This window comes from Cryptotermes secundus, unplaced genomic scaffold (assembly GCF_002891405.2).
Source record: "Cryptotermes secundus unplaced genomic scaffold, Csec_1.0 scaffold929, whole genome shotgun sequence".
Classification (NCBI taxonomy): Eukaryota; Metazoa; Arthropoda; class Insecta; order Blattodea; family Kalotermitidae; genus Cryptotermes; species Cryptotermes secundus.
The window spans coordinates 389,296-405,866 of NW_019725015.1; the positions used below are offsets into that span (position 1 = coordinate 389,296).

A 16,571-nucleotide genomic window follows, 5' to 3' on the forward strand; every position below is an offset into this window, starting at 1 on the left:
TGTGTAAGGTTCTGTGATCCATGGGTATCTATTTGAGTGATTTTTGATGTTCAGCAAAGTAGTTGATTTCGTAGTGATATGGTGTCCTATTTATTGATCCGTGCCTGTAGTTGGTGTAAGTTTTGTGATCCGTGGGTAAATAATTGTAGATGTAAAGGTATGTAAAGTATGTTCCTGGACGTTGGTGGGTGTAGTGTTTATGTAGACAATAAAATAAAATCGGTAAATACCCATTACAAGAGGGGATATTGAAAAGCATTAAGAATAATTAAGTTTACATCTGTATATACTCTGCGCCACTGAATCGAGGGGTGAAATCATAGGTAATCACCTGCCAGATATCGTACGTTGTACAGTTGCGGTAATTGTAGTTTTGTTTCTAGCATTAGATATTTGGAGGTCCCAGATCGCTCAGATTAGGTAAATAATTTATGCATATTATGAAGATATATGCAAATTACGTATTGGAGGTCCAGTGTGTAGTGAATTTCTTACAAAATTTTTAAGGGCTGCTCTTATTCAACAGAAGATTATCTCAATGAAGAATTCTGTAATATTGGCTACTGATAAGCTGATGTATAGAATAAGCTATATTTCTAATAAGTTTATACCATAATCATTAAAGTATTTCGATAATATATATATATATATATATCAGCGTATTTTGATCTACAGGGTAAAATAAAAATGAATGAAAATTGTTTGATATTTCATATGTGTGGAAGAAAACTACATTGTGTGCAGTTCTGTACTTTAAAATGTTGCATACAAAACAGGAATTTAATAGCTAGTAGTGCATTACAGTGTAATTACATTTTTACTCAGGCCAGTTCCGACTTTGTAACATGAAGTGAATGAAGGATAGATTTTGCATCTCATTATAACGTTTAACATAGCAAATTAAATTCTGATAGACGATCCCAAATTCTTCATGGCTTCTCTGCGAGTTTTACAAATGTTGCCAGCAGTAACTTTTGGTTCCTCAATGAACGAGTCTTCCATTTTATTTCACAGGTACACATACGGTTCAAGAATTGGAAAACAATGACAAATGTTGTACCTTTCTTTCGGAGCCCATTTACAGATTTGACAGGCTGCCTGGTAAATCATCAGTACTATGGAAGATGTGCGGAAATGGAGATGCGAGCGATGGATTGCTTAGAAGCATATGGTGTTGACCGCGGCTTGAAGAAATGTAATGACCTTTTGGAGGATCTTCGAGAATGTGCTACCCGTGGTAAACAGGTGTGGTACTTGTAATTATTCAGTTGAAAATGAAGGATACAATTCTTGTTCTACAAAGATAACTTAATGAATTCTGGGATCAGGACCATGGTATCATGTGGGTCCTAAACCATTTTTATACCTCATCCAAAATTTATTAGTTCAGTTGCTATCTGTGTTTATTCCATGAATGTTTGAAATGTCTTCCACAGGGCAATAGATGTTCATATCTTGTGTTAATGAATCTTTAGCTGTTATTTCTCCCTGAACAGTCTTAGTGTGGGAGAGATACAGCCATGTACATTCAAATTCACGGGTTTTTAATTTGGAGGAGAAGGATATCGTTTTGTTGGATTTGAGGTTGACAATGACTGTGAAGAGTACTGTCTTCTGGGTTGTAGCACTGTATAATTCAGGGATGGCCTGACATTTTGGAAGAGTGTATCACATCCATCTTCCGGGTTGGAGAGTAAGCCAAGCAAGAAATCAGCAGAAGCAGGCAGCAAACACCTTGAAGATGGAGGCAGTGTATTCTCTGAAAAATCAGGCTGTCTCCAAACTGCACAGCATTATAGCCCAGAAGTCCATACTATTCAAGGAGATCACTTTGTCATAAGTAACTTAAAGGAGCAAGTGATCTTATGAAATGGGCTTAGCATCCCATGATTAAGAAACATAAACAGTTGTCCTGATGTCATTGTCAGGTTTCAGGATATCATGAAAAAATGTTCGATGTATATTCAGTAATTGGAACTATAACACATCTTTTCATCTTTAGCCCTTGTCACATTGTACATAGAACACGCAGTTTAAATACAATTCTTGATAGAAGGAAAAATATAAATGTAGATACATAGTTATTACAGTGATTTGTACACATAGGTAAATTGTGCAGTACAGAAGAAAATAATTATGTCCAAAGAAATACCTCCTCAATAAATGTTTAAGACTCTTAGTGGAAGTACAACATACTTCCCATTTGTCAGGCATGTGTGGGGGGGAGTGGTGTATGTCAACCAGTTGTGTGAGAAGAATCCTTACAGAAAATAGAACGGGCAAAAACATGTTTTTCCATTACTTCTTGCATGAGATTCTTCCTAGGTGACATAGAAAATTGATAGGTAAAAGATTTCTGATATACTGTAACATGATCACAGATTAAGTGAATGAAATATTTCCCTCTGTAAGTGTTTGCTTCTGCCAGCATTAATGATGTTATCATCATACTGTATGGAAGCAGTAACATGCAATGTAGGAGTTGAGGTTCTGTCATGACTGTGAACAGTGCTGTCTTCTGAGGTGTAGTGTCTGGTAGTCCAATAGATGTTCACCAGTGTCTCCAAGGAATGTACTGTTTCAGTTTTCAGGGCTGAAGACTAAGCCAAGCAAGGAGCAAGAGCTGCATGTATAGGTCCAAATGCATGCCCTGTTGGTTTTCTCAGGGTGCTTTTTCAGGCATATGTCTGAACAAAATGTTCAGTGTGTGGCTTGTTGTCAGACCCTGAGGATGGAACAGTATGTTGCACCAAACTGATCACTGAACTTCTAACATTACATGGTATCACATCCCAGAAGACAGTTCTAGACTGGACAGGATCTGTACATAGTTGAAGAATAGTTAGTCCTTTGGACATTATTTGCAGTGATCATTGAATTAGTTACTCCTTAAATTTATATTTTCTGTAAGTACTTTTTAATATGTCTTGCTTGTCATGGGGTTTTTACATGGCTCAGAAAATCCCCTGTTGCTTGCTTCAAAGTTCTTCATGTGTGAACTTGTTAACCAGACTCCTGTTCATGTTACAGTTGTTGCGGATTCAAGCAATGAAGGACGAACGTGAACGCCAGTACAAGGCAGGCGAGAGGAGCAAGGAAGAGCGTTATGCAAAGGCCCCTAGAATTGATGCTTACTAGACACATTGTTTAATAGTAACAGATTTGATGCTGTAACAGAACACAGCTGTGTCCTAGTTATAAGAATAAATTTATGTTTGACTTTGGTACCTAGTCATGTGAAAGACACATATAAATTACCGTATTTACGCATGTATAGGCTGCACATTTTTTGCCAAAAATTCAAGAGGAAAATTGGGGTGCGGCTTATATTCGAAATCACACTTCATTTAAAAAAAATTATATTCATAATTAGTAATACAGGGTGTTCTACTCCTGAAATAATATTCCAAGAAAATTATTTTTTCTATAATTTGTCTGAAAATTGTGCTGCGGCCTATACACGCACGCGGCCTATACATGCGTAAATATGGTATTTGTAGACCATTGCTTTGTGCCTGACATGTGTTCTGTTTCTCTGTGAGTACCTCACCTCTAGGCAAGTGAGGATGTTGTCTGGTAAATAGCTCTAACCCTTACTTCATTACTCTGAGAAATGCAGATAATGTCAGCAACCAATGTAGTCCTCTGGTCTGCTGTGCCTAAAACATCTTTGAGACTACATCATCATCAGATACTGACACATCGTTACATTGCCATTGGAAAGTTAGTAGATTCTATTATCAGCATGTGATGGGATCCAGAGTCACTGTCCTGAAGATCTTGTTGAACACAATGCAAGGTTGCGTACTGAAGATATGACATATCTTCAAAGATGTTTTAGGCAGACATTTAGCTGCAAACAAGCATGGGGTAACTGTTTTGGTTTCAGTCACCATGTAGCGTGATGGAAAGTTACAAACATTTCAGAGGAGATGGCTACCTCCATCATCAGGGTGCCTAAGGATATCTTTTGGTTTGAAATCTGAGGCAGCAGATCCCTCCAAAGCCCTGGGAACATTCTGCCAGACTACATGGAGTCACATCATAGAAGACTGATTTTCTGTGGGTTCATTACTGAATGGTGCTGTCATTATGGAGACTATACAGTGTTAGATGATTAATGAATGTGGAGCAGTTGGTGGAATGAGAGTTGGCAGGGGTGACCAAAAGACTCTGAGAAAACTTTCCCCCAGTGACATTTGGTCCACCAGAAATCCCATATGACCTGACCTGGGATCAGACCTGGGCTGACATGGTGGAAAGCCAGCAGTTACTTGCTTGAGCTATGACACAGACCCTAGGAGACTGGATCTTCATATTTACCACTGTGAGAACCTCAAATTTTGTGGATACAGCATTATCTGAAAAGCATCATGTGTCATGCGTTATTTTGAATGGAGCCATTGAAGTGAAAGACATGGTGCCACAAATACAATTAAATTAACAAGCAGGGAGCATTCTGCTTGCTTGGCTTACACGTAAACCTGGAAGATGGAGGTGGTATATCCTTCCAAAAGGTTGGTTAAATTCTACTAGACTGTGTAGTGTCACATCCCTGAAGTTTCAGGTTCCATAAAATGCTGGGAATTTCTTAACTAAGCAGGAAATTACAGGCATTCCAAGAAGGACCCTTCATGTAGTTAGATGCTTGAAAAATTATTTAGCAAATAATAAACTTAACATCACCTGCTGTCTTTCCTCTCCATTAATAAGTTATGAAGCATATGTAAATTTTGTCTCAGTAGGAGACTTATTTGGTGGTTTTCATCACTGTGTTAAGGTCGTCATGCATTACGGTCTGTAGGTAAAGCAGAGAATCAGGATCAGTATTGACGTTATCAAATAACAAAGTGTATTATTTGATTTTACATTGTACGAGTAGTTCCAATTTTATTTGTAGAATGATCACTTATGTATGATTATTAGTTCTCAAATACGGTTTGAAGTCGTGTGTATGGAAAGTCAAAACTATGTTTAACTTTGTAGAATTAGAGGTTCTCAGAGTGGTAGATATGGAGAATTCTTTCCTTAGGGTTAGAGCACCATATAATCCATTGAAAGTCAACCATCGTCTTGTTTGCTGTCTGCTTCATGCTTGTTTCTTGGCTTACTCTTCAACCTTGAAAACAAGAGTTTAATGTTTCACCAAGGCTGACTCTCAATGAGCTACATGGTGTTACATCTTAAAAGACAGTGCCTACAAGGAGCCAAGATCTCTGTTGAGTATTTTATGTTTACAGTAATGTTAAAATGCAATAGCAGTTGCAACAAATGAAAATTATCTTCTTCAGCCTCTTTGTTTAGATGCTAATTCATTAATGAAGACCAGTAACTTATGCTCTCGTTTGATTATCCAAACCAAAGTTATTGAAGCAGAACAAATGCCCTACAATACTTGGGTATGAAATCATTATTCACAATTTTGGTGTTTTGCTGCGATTAATCATTATTCACAATTTTGGTGTTTTGCTGCGATTCCTCTTCTATCATATTTTACGAAATTAATCTATACATTCTTGCAGCACCTGTAGTGGGGGAAGAGTCATTACAGAAACGCAAAATAAATATTGCCATTCAAACCTGTAAATTACTGCTTGTATTACTCTTTTAACTGTGATTTTTCTTCGTATAGTTTGGGTTCATACCTACGATATCTACCGACTACCACGGCTACGCCATTTTGCCGGAAGTTGAGCGTAATTATACTAATGTAGAGCCATTTCTTCCCTACAGATGGCAGATATTATCGTATAGCAAAGAGAATCAATTTCCGCTTGGGATAAAATTGCCGCAAAGAGAGTGAAGTTGCCTCACCTGTCATGACTGTCAGACCTGTTCTTACCGCGTTGGATAGCCTTGTGGAGCTGTCAGCTAGAATTTTATACTAAATAACGGTTGTCACATACATTATTTAGTTTGAAAGTACTGCATTGCCAGAGTTTAGTGAACGTGGCGACATAAAGAATAAAAGTTTAACGTTGAGAGTTGATTCTTATTGTTTGAGTGACGGAATTTGAAATCCTCGTTGAAAACCTCGTGTTTGTATTCGCCATAAGGCGGACTAGTACACGATTGACGTGCTGTGTCTGGATGTGTGTGACTTTATGGACTTGTGTTTGTATAGAAATCGAAATAACAACACAGAAATTAAATAGAATTTCAAGTTTCCAAAGATCTTGACGACACTTAATCACCCTCATTACATCGTGAAGTTGCAGCGTCGGCTCATGATGAAGTTCAAACGTCGTAAGTATTCTGCTGTTAGTAGTTACATTGCGACTGCATGATTATATAATTAATGTAACGTATTTATGTGCAGTTTATAGAGTATCTATGGTTATTTTAACGCATTAAGTAAGAAATGCCGCATCGTGAGCACGTGGTCACAGCATACGCAGCGCAGCCATTGAACATTGCGTGGGGTTTGCACGGCATTCTCTCAACTGTCATAATGGCGGGATTTGTCATTTGCGTTGTTCGAATACCATGCCGAATATAAAAATTTAACATCGTTGCATATAAATTTGAGGTATTCCTTAAGGTTAGTGTTTTGTGCAATAATATGAGACTTCCGGTGGTTTTTGTAATCTAAGTAACCTTGGTCGGAGTGGGGGTTGTAGTGTAATTTCACAAGCCTGTCACGTCTTGGACACGAGGCGTGCGTGGCATGTGTTAAGTTGCTGGATGACATAACAGCAGAAAGTTTAAATATTGACCATGTAACCAGAGAATATAAGAAGTAACAGCCAATATGGATTGCTTTGGTAACAGTTTCAAACTTGGTTGCAGTGTTTATGGTTACCAAATGATTGATTATTCGTTTTGACCTATTGAGATTTTGACTATGTTGTATTTTAGCGTCCTGTTGCACTGATTTTCATCCATGATGTGTATACAGTTGCCGTCTTGTAGTGCACTCAGTTTCACCTGATACTTCACGACATGTTTCGGCAACATAACGCCATCATCAGGTGCCCTAATTACGCTAATCTGTTTCATTGCTTGCCTTTATAGAATTGTTTAAAAAGTATTTAAAAAGTGCGTATTTGTCAACTATAATCAATTTACACGCACTAAAACTTGTTAAGATTATTCATCTTATATGTCATAATTAAAACTTGTGTGTGGTTCTTCCACTATGGGGGTCGTTTTTCTTATATTCTGTGTAAACCGTGTCTTGTGATGTGTGTTCCCTTCTTAGCTGCGAGTGTTGTAGTGTAGTGTTGATGGCACTATGTTGCCGAAACATGTCGTGAAGTATCAGGTGAAATTGAGTGCACTACAAGATGGCAACTGTATACATATCATGGAGATTTTGACTACGTTACGTAACGTAACATTGATCCTATTTATGATCAACACAATTCAGTGTAACGTGACATTATGTTCTAAGGAACGGCCCCCGACATGTAAGTGCTTCTGCTAAGGGCTTGATCCTAGTAACAGTATGTGAGGAATGTAGCCATGCTCGATGTATTATGTTGAATTCTTTTGCAATACTGAACCAAGGCTTGTTTAAAGTAATTCGGTAGATCTCTCCCACTTGCTGTAGTAGTATCAGTAAGGCAATACCATCGCCAGCGACCATGGCCCCCGGCGGGGATGTGGGGCAAACCTCTGGAGTTAAAAAAAATCAATTGAAAAGACTAAAAGTCAAACTGCATGGTGCTGAGCCCATCTTGGGAAGCAGCCAGTTGTACATAAACTCAAGAACTTACCCAAATTTTATGGAACTCGAAGGTTCATTATCGTGTTCACAAGAGCCCTCCACTGGCCTCTATCGTCAGCCGGACAAATCCAGTTCATTCCAACCCCGCCATATATCTCTAAGATCCATTTTAATATTTACCACCAACGTACGTGTTGGTTTTCCAAGTGGCCTCTTTCTTTCTTTCTTTCTTTCTTTCTTTCTTTCTTTCTTTCTTTCTTTCTTTCTTTCTTTCTTTCTGGCTTCCCCCCCCTCCAATTATCCTGTATGCATCCTCCTCCGTTCCCATTCGTGCTACAAGTCCTGCCCATCTCATCCTCCTTAACTTTTTCATTCTGATTACACTTGACGAAGAGTACAGGTTATGAAGGCCCTCATTATGCAGTTTTCTCCAACCTCCTGTCACTTCATCCCTCTTCGGTTGAAATATTCTCATCACCCTCAGTCTGTGTTCTTCCCTTAATGTCAGAGACGAAATTTGACACCCATATAGAACCACAGGCAAAATTATGTTTTTATATATTCTATCAGGTATTAATACCATGAAGATACAAATTATTGTTAAAATATATTCATTTACCCTACAGGAAAATTATTTTTCACGGGCTTAAACGTGAGTTTGTAAGAAAATTTTGTAGGGACCTCCGTGCAGAAAGAAATCATGGTGGCACCCATGTTAGTAGTGATGGAGGTGCGTATTTAAAGCCCCCTTCTCTCGTGTTCATGAAGCCTTCTGAAGTAATACCTGTTTGTTGGGCTCAGCCGGCCATGACCAGCACTGGTTTTATTCACATGGATTTTTGAATAGGCAGCATTTTTTCAGTTGCAGTTTAGGCAGATGCTGTATAGACAGTGCTTGTAATGCTACGCTCTCTGGCATCTCAAGACCGATCGGTGTAATGAAATGCAAATTATGACGGATGATTTTTTTAAACAATCCGATACGAATGGAGCATCTTCTGTGCCCGAAATGCATGCAGTTCCGTCCCACGACACCGAAGCCGTTGTCACTGGAATGTTAGGAAAGAATTACACTTGTGCTGTCTCCGTCGTGGAGAAGCGATGGTCTGCGGAAGTCTGAGTGCCCCCCCCCCACGAGACGATAAGTTCGCACCCTGCCCACGGATGAAAAGAGATCAACTTTCACAAAATTTCGTCGCAATTAATAACATTGACGAAAGCCGTCATTGCCTTACAGTTGTTAACAACAGTTTTCACCGAACAGATAGTGTTTGGGGGGGGGGACACTGGCGGTGCTCCTTTCGAATCCCAGCGGGGACACCGGCTGTCCTAACTTGAGGGGTTTCGCGGGACTTCTCAGCCCCTCGAGGAAGTGCCGGGATAATTCCCTTAGGCCACGACCAGTTCCTTACTCAGGCTTCTCACCATTCGTTTGCTGCATAGTCTCCAGGCCACACACGTTTCCAGACGCGGTGCTTAGGCACCTCTTTGCCCTTGTTAACGTTCCTTCGTGGAAACGGAACTGAAAGAAAGATGCGGGAGTGCTACGTTGCTGATGTGTGGCCTAGTTTCCAAGGCCGCCAGTGTCTCAGGCTTGTGTTGACAGCTTGCACGGTGTTTCGTCATGTTACGAGGCTCATTAGGGCAATAGCATTGACCCTATATCCTTCCGCCTATCTGCATTGAATAGAAGCGCAGTACATAATTTGTAGCCACACAACTGAGGCGCGCAAACCCCTGGACAAAAATAGCGCGTTTTCCGTTTCGCGGTTCTCCGTCTACGTCTTGTGTCACATGTCAGACTCATTGGACTACCCCGATGCTCGTGACTAGTGAAATGTGACGTTTGGAGGAGGCGGCGAACGCGGACTGCAAAAATACCGCCTCATCCGAGTGCTTTAACAACAAAACTGTCAAGGTAGCCGGCCCTGGCATCGAGACAGTAACCTGGAAACCCTTACCGAAATGATTCTTGGATTTAAGATCTCACAGTGGTGACTATGAAGAATACACTCTTCTCGGATGTGACGCTATTTAGTCCAGTAGAAATCCACCGACGTTTCGGAGGAACGTATTAGTGTTGCCATCAGGATCTTAGTGCAAGCAAAGCAAGAAACCAGTAAATAAGATCTAAAAGTTTGTGACGATGGTAAATTGTTACAATTAATATGTTGTTGGACATTATCCATCTTGTCTGTTCTGGTCCGGAGGTAGGGGCTAGCTCTGTCTATTGGACCCAGCTGAGTAGTTTTACCTGAGGACGGGGACAGAATTCACTCCCCGAAACGTTATGTTTTTTAAAAAGAAACAGGACGGTTTTTTAAGAACAGACAAGATGATGGACAATGTCCAACAACGTATTAAGTGTAAGAAACCAGTAGTTTTTCTTTTCGAGGGGGGGGGGGTTGAGACTGAGTCCAATTGGTACGCCGGCGTCTGTTTGTCCTATTGTACCAGCCCCGGATGAATGTGGAGCAGTCGGTGGAATGAGAATTGTCATGGGATACTGAAGTACTCCGAGAAAACCTGCCCCAGTGTCAGTTTGTCCATTACAAATTCCACATGACCTCCTCTGGGATCGAACTCCGGCCGCCGCTGTGGGAAGCGGGCTGTTAACCGCTTGAACGGTGGCACGGGCAAGAAACCAATAAGAAGCAGACGCCAAGCAGAGCCTGTTTGTTGCTGGTTTCTTGCATGGCTTATTCTTCGTTACTGACTGTGGAGGTGGTACGTGCCTCCGAAACGTCATCGGTCTTCTACCGCAGTAAACGGCGTCGCATCCAGCAAAGTAATTGTTGGTCATTTTTTCGCATCTCGAATTCCCTCACGTATAGTTGCCGTTGTTCTTTGAAGGACTTGATGTCATTCACGTTTCTATATGCGTGGTTCTCCATGTTATTAGCCAGAGATCAAACCGTTTATTCTGCCCCTGACATGTTTGCGACTGTTGTGATACTAGTGTGTGGCGTGAAGTCTCGAATGAAGCAGGGGCACACCCTGCAAGTCTTGTGCATACTACTTGCCAGACACAAGCATCACGCTTGCAACTTCCCATCAAGGAGACGACCAGTTACTTTGTGGAGGTGTTCCAGTATCTCTAGCGTTCGGGAGGTGCTCTGTTCGAATTCTGTTAATCTTTTCGTGGTTTTCTTCAGTCTGCCTACCTGACAGACGTGGTGATACGGCTTGTTTACGCGCATTTGATTTTTCTAAGCTGGTCAGAATTGTCTGGAACATGAAGTTTCGTAATAAAGTCCATAATGAGGTGGTTGGATCCAGTTTCACTACGTCGTACCCTGTTTCTCCAAGAAGCATTTGAAGATGTCGGTAGTCTGTTCCGACAAATTGTGGTAACTGGACGATGTATCACTCCGCCGAACAGCACCGCTACTGTGTTTCAGCAACTGTTGTACTGGTTAACGAGGTGGTTTTCAGGGACAGTGTTGAAGGTGCAACTTCTTATCCGTCATTTGATTTGTCTCATTCTGGTCCGTCACACTGTTAATTACAAAGTGGATAATTTTCAGTCCATTGTGACATACAAGTTTACAAGTTAAAGACTGAAGTGTTGTAAACTTGTATGTTACACTGGACTGAAAATTATCCACTTTGTTCTTATCCGCCCTCTCATTTTGTGGACTTCGGAATTTCTTGTAGACGGCTCATACAAATTAAAGCAGTGGCAGCATGCGTGGGATCCATCACGAAAGGTTAACATAGTCCTGATAATCTAGAAGGAGAGTATTACTATGTTCCTGTCTACTTCTGCGGATCTCAAGCGGCCAAATTTGACCGAGGGTTTCCTGCCAGAAAGCTTGTCTGTCAGGATTAATATTTGCGTGTATAGTTCTCACAGATACCCACGCAGTGCTATCGGATAATCGTCCCTCTTTGTGTCTTCATTCGAGTGTTTGGTGTAGCACAGGTGTGGGGTCGCCAGTAGATATGCGTGTGAGGGCACGCCAACCTTATCATAGCAAGGGTACCGGTTTTGTTGGGAAAGTAAACGAGGAGTGGAGCTTCCTGGTTTCATACGTAATATCGCGCCAGGATGGGCTATTGTTATTGTAGAACCAGTGACCTCTGACCCGCGATACCATCTTGTCCTTGTTGAATGATCCGGCGTTTGACGTCAGTACTCAAATCTGCTGTGTATTGCTGAAGGATTATGTGGATTGCATATGGCGTCATGGATTGGACGCCTACTTCTAAAGTGAGATCAAGAAACAGAGATCCACCCATATCAAAATCTGTTTCCTTGGGAAGGCCCGTTTCGAAATTGGCCTCCGTTTTTTGGTTTCGCAAGTACATGTGCCCTCAGCGTGTTTCGCTTGGCCCGATATGTGGAAGAGTTGGCTCCAGCAGCGGCAGAGCAGCCCTGGTCCTATGTTTTGATGGCGGAAGATGGGATTATGTCTTGCTAGAGGCGGAGGAGCCGATCACAGGGGCCGCGCGGTCTAGGCTAGGAACACACAGCGACATCGGTCGTAGGGAAAAATGTCGTGCGATTTTTTGCCGTGCGACCACCTTTTCACACTAGAGCAACCAAATACATTTCTTTGTTCTCCGACTGTCGTATGGTAGATGTCGCATGTCGTCACGTATGAAAGCTAAGACTACACTTTATATTCTACTACTTGATGCGTCATGAACCGTACGGACGTCGTACGACCGATGTCGCTGTGTGTGTTCCTAGCCTTTAAGGCATGAACTGTCTTCGCTCTCTCAAACGCTCGGATTGTGGGTTCGTTTCGCACTCGAGGCATGGATATCTCCGTGCGTTTATTCTGTGTTTATGTTGTTCTGTGTGCAGGTACAGCCTCGCGACGGGCTGTTCCCCCGTCCAAGGAGTCCTACCGACTGTGTATAGGATTAAGAGACTGAAAAAGCCGCCTAAGTCTGACAAACGGACTGTAGAGCCATAGATAGATAGGCAGATAGATGGATAGATGTGGAGGAGAGATCAGTGGCGGTAAAGGAGATATTTGAAGTGAATGTTTAAAATGTTATGAGATGTAAATATTACTTCTTTCTTAATGTCTGGTGCAAACTAAGATGTTGGACGTAAGAGTGTTTCACGTGTATTTCTCCCTTCAGAGCTGCATGCCCGTCGCACTTCGACATAGCTGTTCTCTGTCCGAAACATCTTCGGGAGTACGTCAGAAAAATCCCTCGTATTCACCGAAACGTCTGGTATGGCGATTTCGGCCCTCATCGCGTGTTGGAATGGAAACTAATTACTTGTAATGACGACGTAACGGTCTGACGCCACAGTTTGTCACCTTCTTGGTCAGGAGATTGCATGAATTCTTACATTCTGTGCGTGCTCATTGTGTTGGGGTATATGAACGGGATAGCTTTATCTGGGGTCGAACTCCAAGCATCAGGAATACAGTACGAGGCATGGGTAGCAGAAGCGATGTTCAAGTTTCTGTGGGCTCAAGTTCGCATACCGGAAATTCCATCCGCACAACGCATCTGGTCAGCGACATTATTACACTTCCGGTCCGAGCTCCATTTTGTGTCCGTACCCACGTGCGTACGGTGGGTGGACTTTGGAATCGTTACTGAAATTTGTGTGGCATATTGAAGTTGAGCTGAAGTTGCCAAGTTAGGGCCTACACTCACCTCCTGGCACGGATATGAATTGCAGTGTTTGATGTAACAAGCCGACCAGCCAACTCTGTGGAGCCAGCCCTCCGTAAGAACCTGATAGTTGCTTAACTACCTCCGCCTTTAATGCCGTGCCATAGCTCAGGCGGTTAGTCGCCGGCTTCCCACCGCGGTGACTCGGGTTCGATCCAAGATCAAGCCTTGTGGGTTTTGTGGTGGACAGAGTAGCATTGCGGCAGGCTTTCTTCGAGTGATTCGGTTTCCCCTGCCAATTTTTATTCCACCGACTGCTCCTAATTCATCATCATCATCATCATCCGGGGGTGGTACAGTAGGTCAAGTAGTGGCCGACGTAACGAGTGGACTCAGCCTCACCCCGTCCCAAGATACTACCCCCGCCTCTTATGGAACCAGTACGTTCTTTAACGTCTCTACAAGAGACTGCCACTGGCTCCTGTTTTGAGACAAATCCAGCCCACATCCTTCCACTCTGTTTCCTTGAGGTCCATTTTAATAATATTCTCCCAGCAACGTCTGGGTCGTCTCTTCCCTTCAGGTTTCTCGACGAGTCATATTGTCACATTTATATGGAGTGTTTATGGATGGGTTTGGATTGGTGATCGGATTTATTGGACTCTTTGATACAGCACGTGACTACACTTTAAGAGTTCACTGTCACACACACACTGATGTCCACAGTTACGTCTTCACTAGCCGTTGCTCGGTAGCGGCTTTCACCGGCGGGCGTACTCCTTCCTCTGGGTTCCCGAACTGTCCCTGCCTCATCAGTCAGATTCTGAGAACAACAGTTCACTGACTGACTAACTTAGAGTCAAAGTTACGACCGACGGTCAGTCGGTTAGTCTGTCATGGTGTCAGGTCCCCATGCGGGGTTCAAGACCAGATTTTTATTACTGTCAGTTGTTGGATTGGGGCGCCCTCTCTGACGAGAGGACGGGCATATCGTTTACAGTTGCTGCTGTCCCTCGCCAGCACAGTCATTTTCGGATCCGGGTCCCGCGGAACTCATTACCAAATTTTACTGTCTCAGATTTTTAGACTCCCCCAACCTGGAGGTCCAGATCCCCGTATTTATATCCCTCAGGAGCAGGGTGGTCCGGTTATATTCCCAGGCAGTGTGTTCCCTTTGTTTCTCCTTCTGCGACTCAGGGCTACGTTGGAAGTGTTCGAACCCACTTCCACGCGGGGAACAATAACTGTCCCGCATATATCATCTGGGTACGAACCACACAGAAAACACTTTCTCAATGTTATAGCTCAGTTGCAGTGGGAACATGTTTGCAATGCCGTTACTCAGTAACGACTGCTGTATGTTTGCTTGTCTCGCAGTCGTTGCCCAGCAGCGGGTCTGAATGTCACAGTGGTTTAGGTTGTTACACTACACGCCAGACAATATTTTGGTGCGCATGAGCGACGCCGGAATATTTTCCCCGGTTGAAGGAGCAGCAAGAGAAACTTGTGTTGAAGCCCTTTGAGGATGTTTGTGTTGATAGGCCTAGCATTGTGGATCTGTATATTTTGAAACACAGATGACTCCAAATTTAAATGTAATTGTAATATTTTATATATTTTTCAATTCACCCTCCCCGGACGCACATGTTGGTGAGTATATTACGTGTGTCGATTTTATGTTTTAGCGAATGAACATAAACAGTTCCGCCTCCTCCCTTGGCCGTTACCGCTTGGTGGACGTTTGGTGAGTATATTACGTGTGTCGATTTTATGTTTTACCGAATGAACATAAACAGTTCCGCCTCCTCCCTATGCCGTTACCGCTTGATGGACGTAATGCAGTGAATATTGCTGCACTGAAGAGTAAGTCCATGCAAGTAGCCGGAAAGAATCAGGTGACTTGGCTTACGCTTCGGCCCAGAAAATGGAGACATGTTCCTTTAAAACGTCGGTGAAGTTTTGACGGCCTAGAGAACGTCGCTCCCAGAAGGTAGTCACCACGATGAGGACCTCAGATGTGTCTATTTCTTCGCTTTTCAGGCTGTGTGTGGCTCTGAGACGACTGCCCGCAGTTGAAGTTGCGTTTTTACTGCTGAAAATAATGGAGAAGATAGGAACGGCGTAGCTCTCGTTATCTGGGCAGCCCTAGTCCTCGGTGTATGGGACGAACACGCAAAGTGACAGAAGTGTAGCTTACAGCTTGGTTCAATGTTAAGTTATCAAATGGTTGAAGACGTTGAAGGCCAAGCCTGTAATGAGCGGTGCCAGGCCAGTGATCCTCCACGTACTCTGCATTGCCCATTGATAGGATCGTTACGAGCGGTGCGTTTGAATGGAAGTCTAGCCTGTCTTACGGTATTCTAGAAATTGCTCGGAGAACTGAGGAAAGCAGCGAAAAATGCAGGATAGCTGGTGTCCGGGAATGAATGTATAAGGGGTGGGCCTTGTTGGCCGTTGCACCGCGACCACAGTGATCTATTGTGCCTCCCCTTCTGATTATCCCCCCAACAATCCTGTGCTTCGAATGAAACGTAGGATTTTGTACGTGGGGACGTCGAAATAGTCCCTTGGTTCCATAAAATATTGGTGTCCGGGACCTCAGGAATGCGGAGCGAGCGTGTTAGAGCCGTCGGAGTGCTCAGTCCCGTCTGATACGGTTTGTTTAGCGATGCTGTCAGTTCATACAGCGGGCTCGTAACGTCGAGTTGCAGGATGATTGCGGAAAGGCTGGCCTAATTTCGGATAGATCCCGGGACTCGCGTAGAGAAACTGCGGGCGGAAAAGCAGTGATCTCCTGAGTATCGCTGCAACCTGTGGCAGTGACGAGTGCGGGCTCTGCTCCCTAAGCACCGACGTGAGAACTTCAAATCCTACACATTCCGGGATGTGACGCTGTGTAGTTTGGTAGAAAGTTAATTAACGTTTCGGAGGAACGTGCTGTCTCAAATTGGCAGGTCTCGAGGCTCTAACTAGGTTTCTGCGACTTGACACCACCGGAGAGTGTAGGCCTCAAGTTCCTTATGAGATTCTGATAACGATTTTCCGACCTACACGACATCACATCCCGCAAGACAAGAATTTGCCCACTGCAACAGGTATGTGGTCCGAAATTTGAACCCCGGATTACTCGTATATAGGGGAGCCGGCCTACCAACGGGCTGGACGACTGAGGGGCCGGAGTTCTAGTCCCGGTAGGGTCAAGAATTTTCCACACGTCCAGACCGGCTCTAGGGTTTACCCAGCCTCCTATCCAATGGGTACCGGAGGCACTTTCCGCGAGGGGTAAAGCGGCAGGGGCGTGAAGCTGACCACTCAC

General features: G+C 43.2%; 2 protein-coding genes across 5 annotated transcripts in view; both read left to right on the top strand.

Moving 5' to 3' along the window:
* The first annotated feature begins 69 nt into the window (after positions 1 to 69).
* On the top strand, positions 70 to 3,233 carry LOC111863247. Of its 4 annotated transcripts, none has more exons than XM_023849382.2 (3): positions 70 to 157; positions 1,015 to 1,245; positions 3,031 to 3,233. In XM_023849382.2, the coding sequence occupies exons 2-3, from the start codon at positions 1,045 to 1,047 to the stop codon at positions 3,136 to 3,138; spliced, it is 309 nt and encodes a 102-aa protein (XP_023705150.1). In that variant the 5' UTR covers positions 70 to 157; positions 1,015 to 1,044; the 3' UTR covers positions 3,139 to 3,233. The 4 variants fall into 4 exon arrangements, with proteins under 4 accessions (XP_023705150.1, XP_023705147.1, XP_023705148.1 ...); XM_023849379.2 differs by having other exon boundaries at positions 137 to 222; XM_023849380.1 differs by lacking the exon at positions 70 to 157 and adding an exon at positions 164 to 323.
* A 2,547-nt stretch (positions 3,234 to 5,780) lies between these two features.
* The window catches only part of LOC111863263 (homeobox protein TGIF2), a 94,510-nt gene continuing 83,719 nt past the window's right edge, over positions 5,781 to 16,571 (top strand). Inside the window, exon 1 of the mRNA XM_023849425.2 lies at positions 5,781 to 6,246. Within this exon, the coding sequence (XP_023705193.1) occupies positions 6,228 to 6,246 (19 nt within the window). The 5' untranslated portion in view covers positions 5,781 to 6,227. The remainder of the gene's footprint in view (positions 6,247 to 16,571) is intronic.

Excerpts from the sequence above, each read along its gene's own strand:
- LOC111863247 (XM_023849379.2), top strand. The coding sequence starts at position 169 with ATGTTCCTGGACGTTGGTGGGTGTAGTGTTTATGTAGACAATAAAATA. Across the intron at positions 223-1,014 it reads TAGACAATAAAATAAAATCG|GTACACATACGGTTCAAGAA; the intron begins GTAAATACCCAT and ends TTTATTTCACAG. Across the intron at positions 1,246-3,030 it reads GTGCTACCCGTGGTAAACAG|TTGTTGCGGATTCAAGCAAT; the intron begins GTGTGGTACTTG and ends TTCATGTTACAG.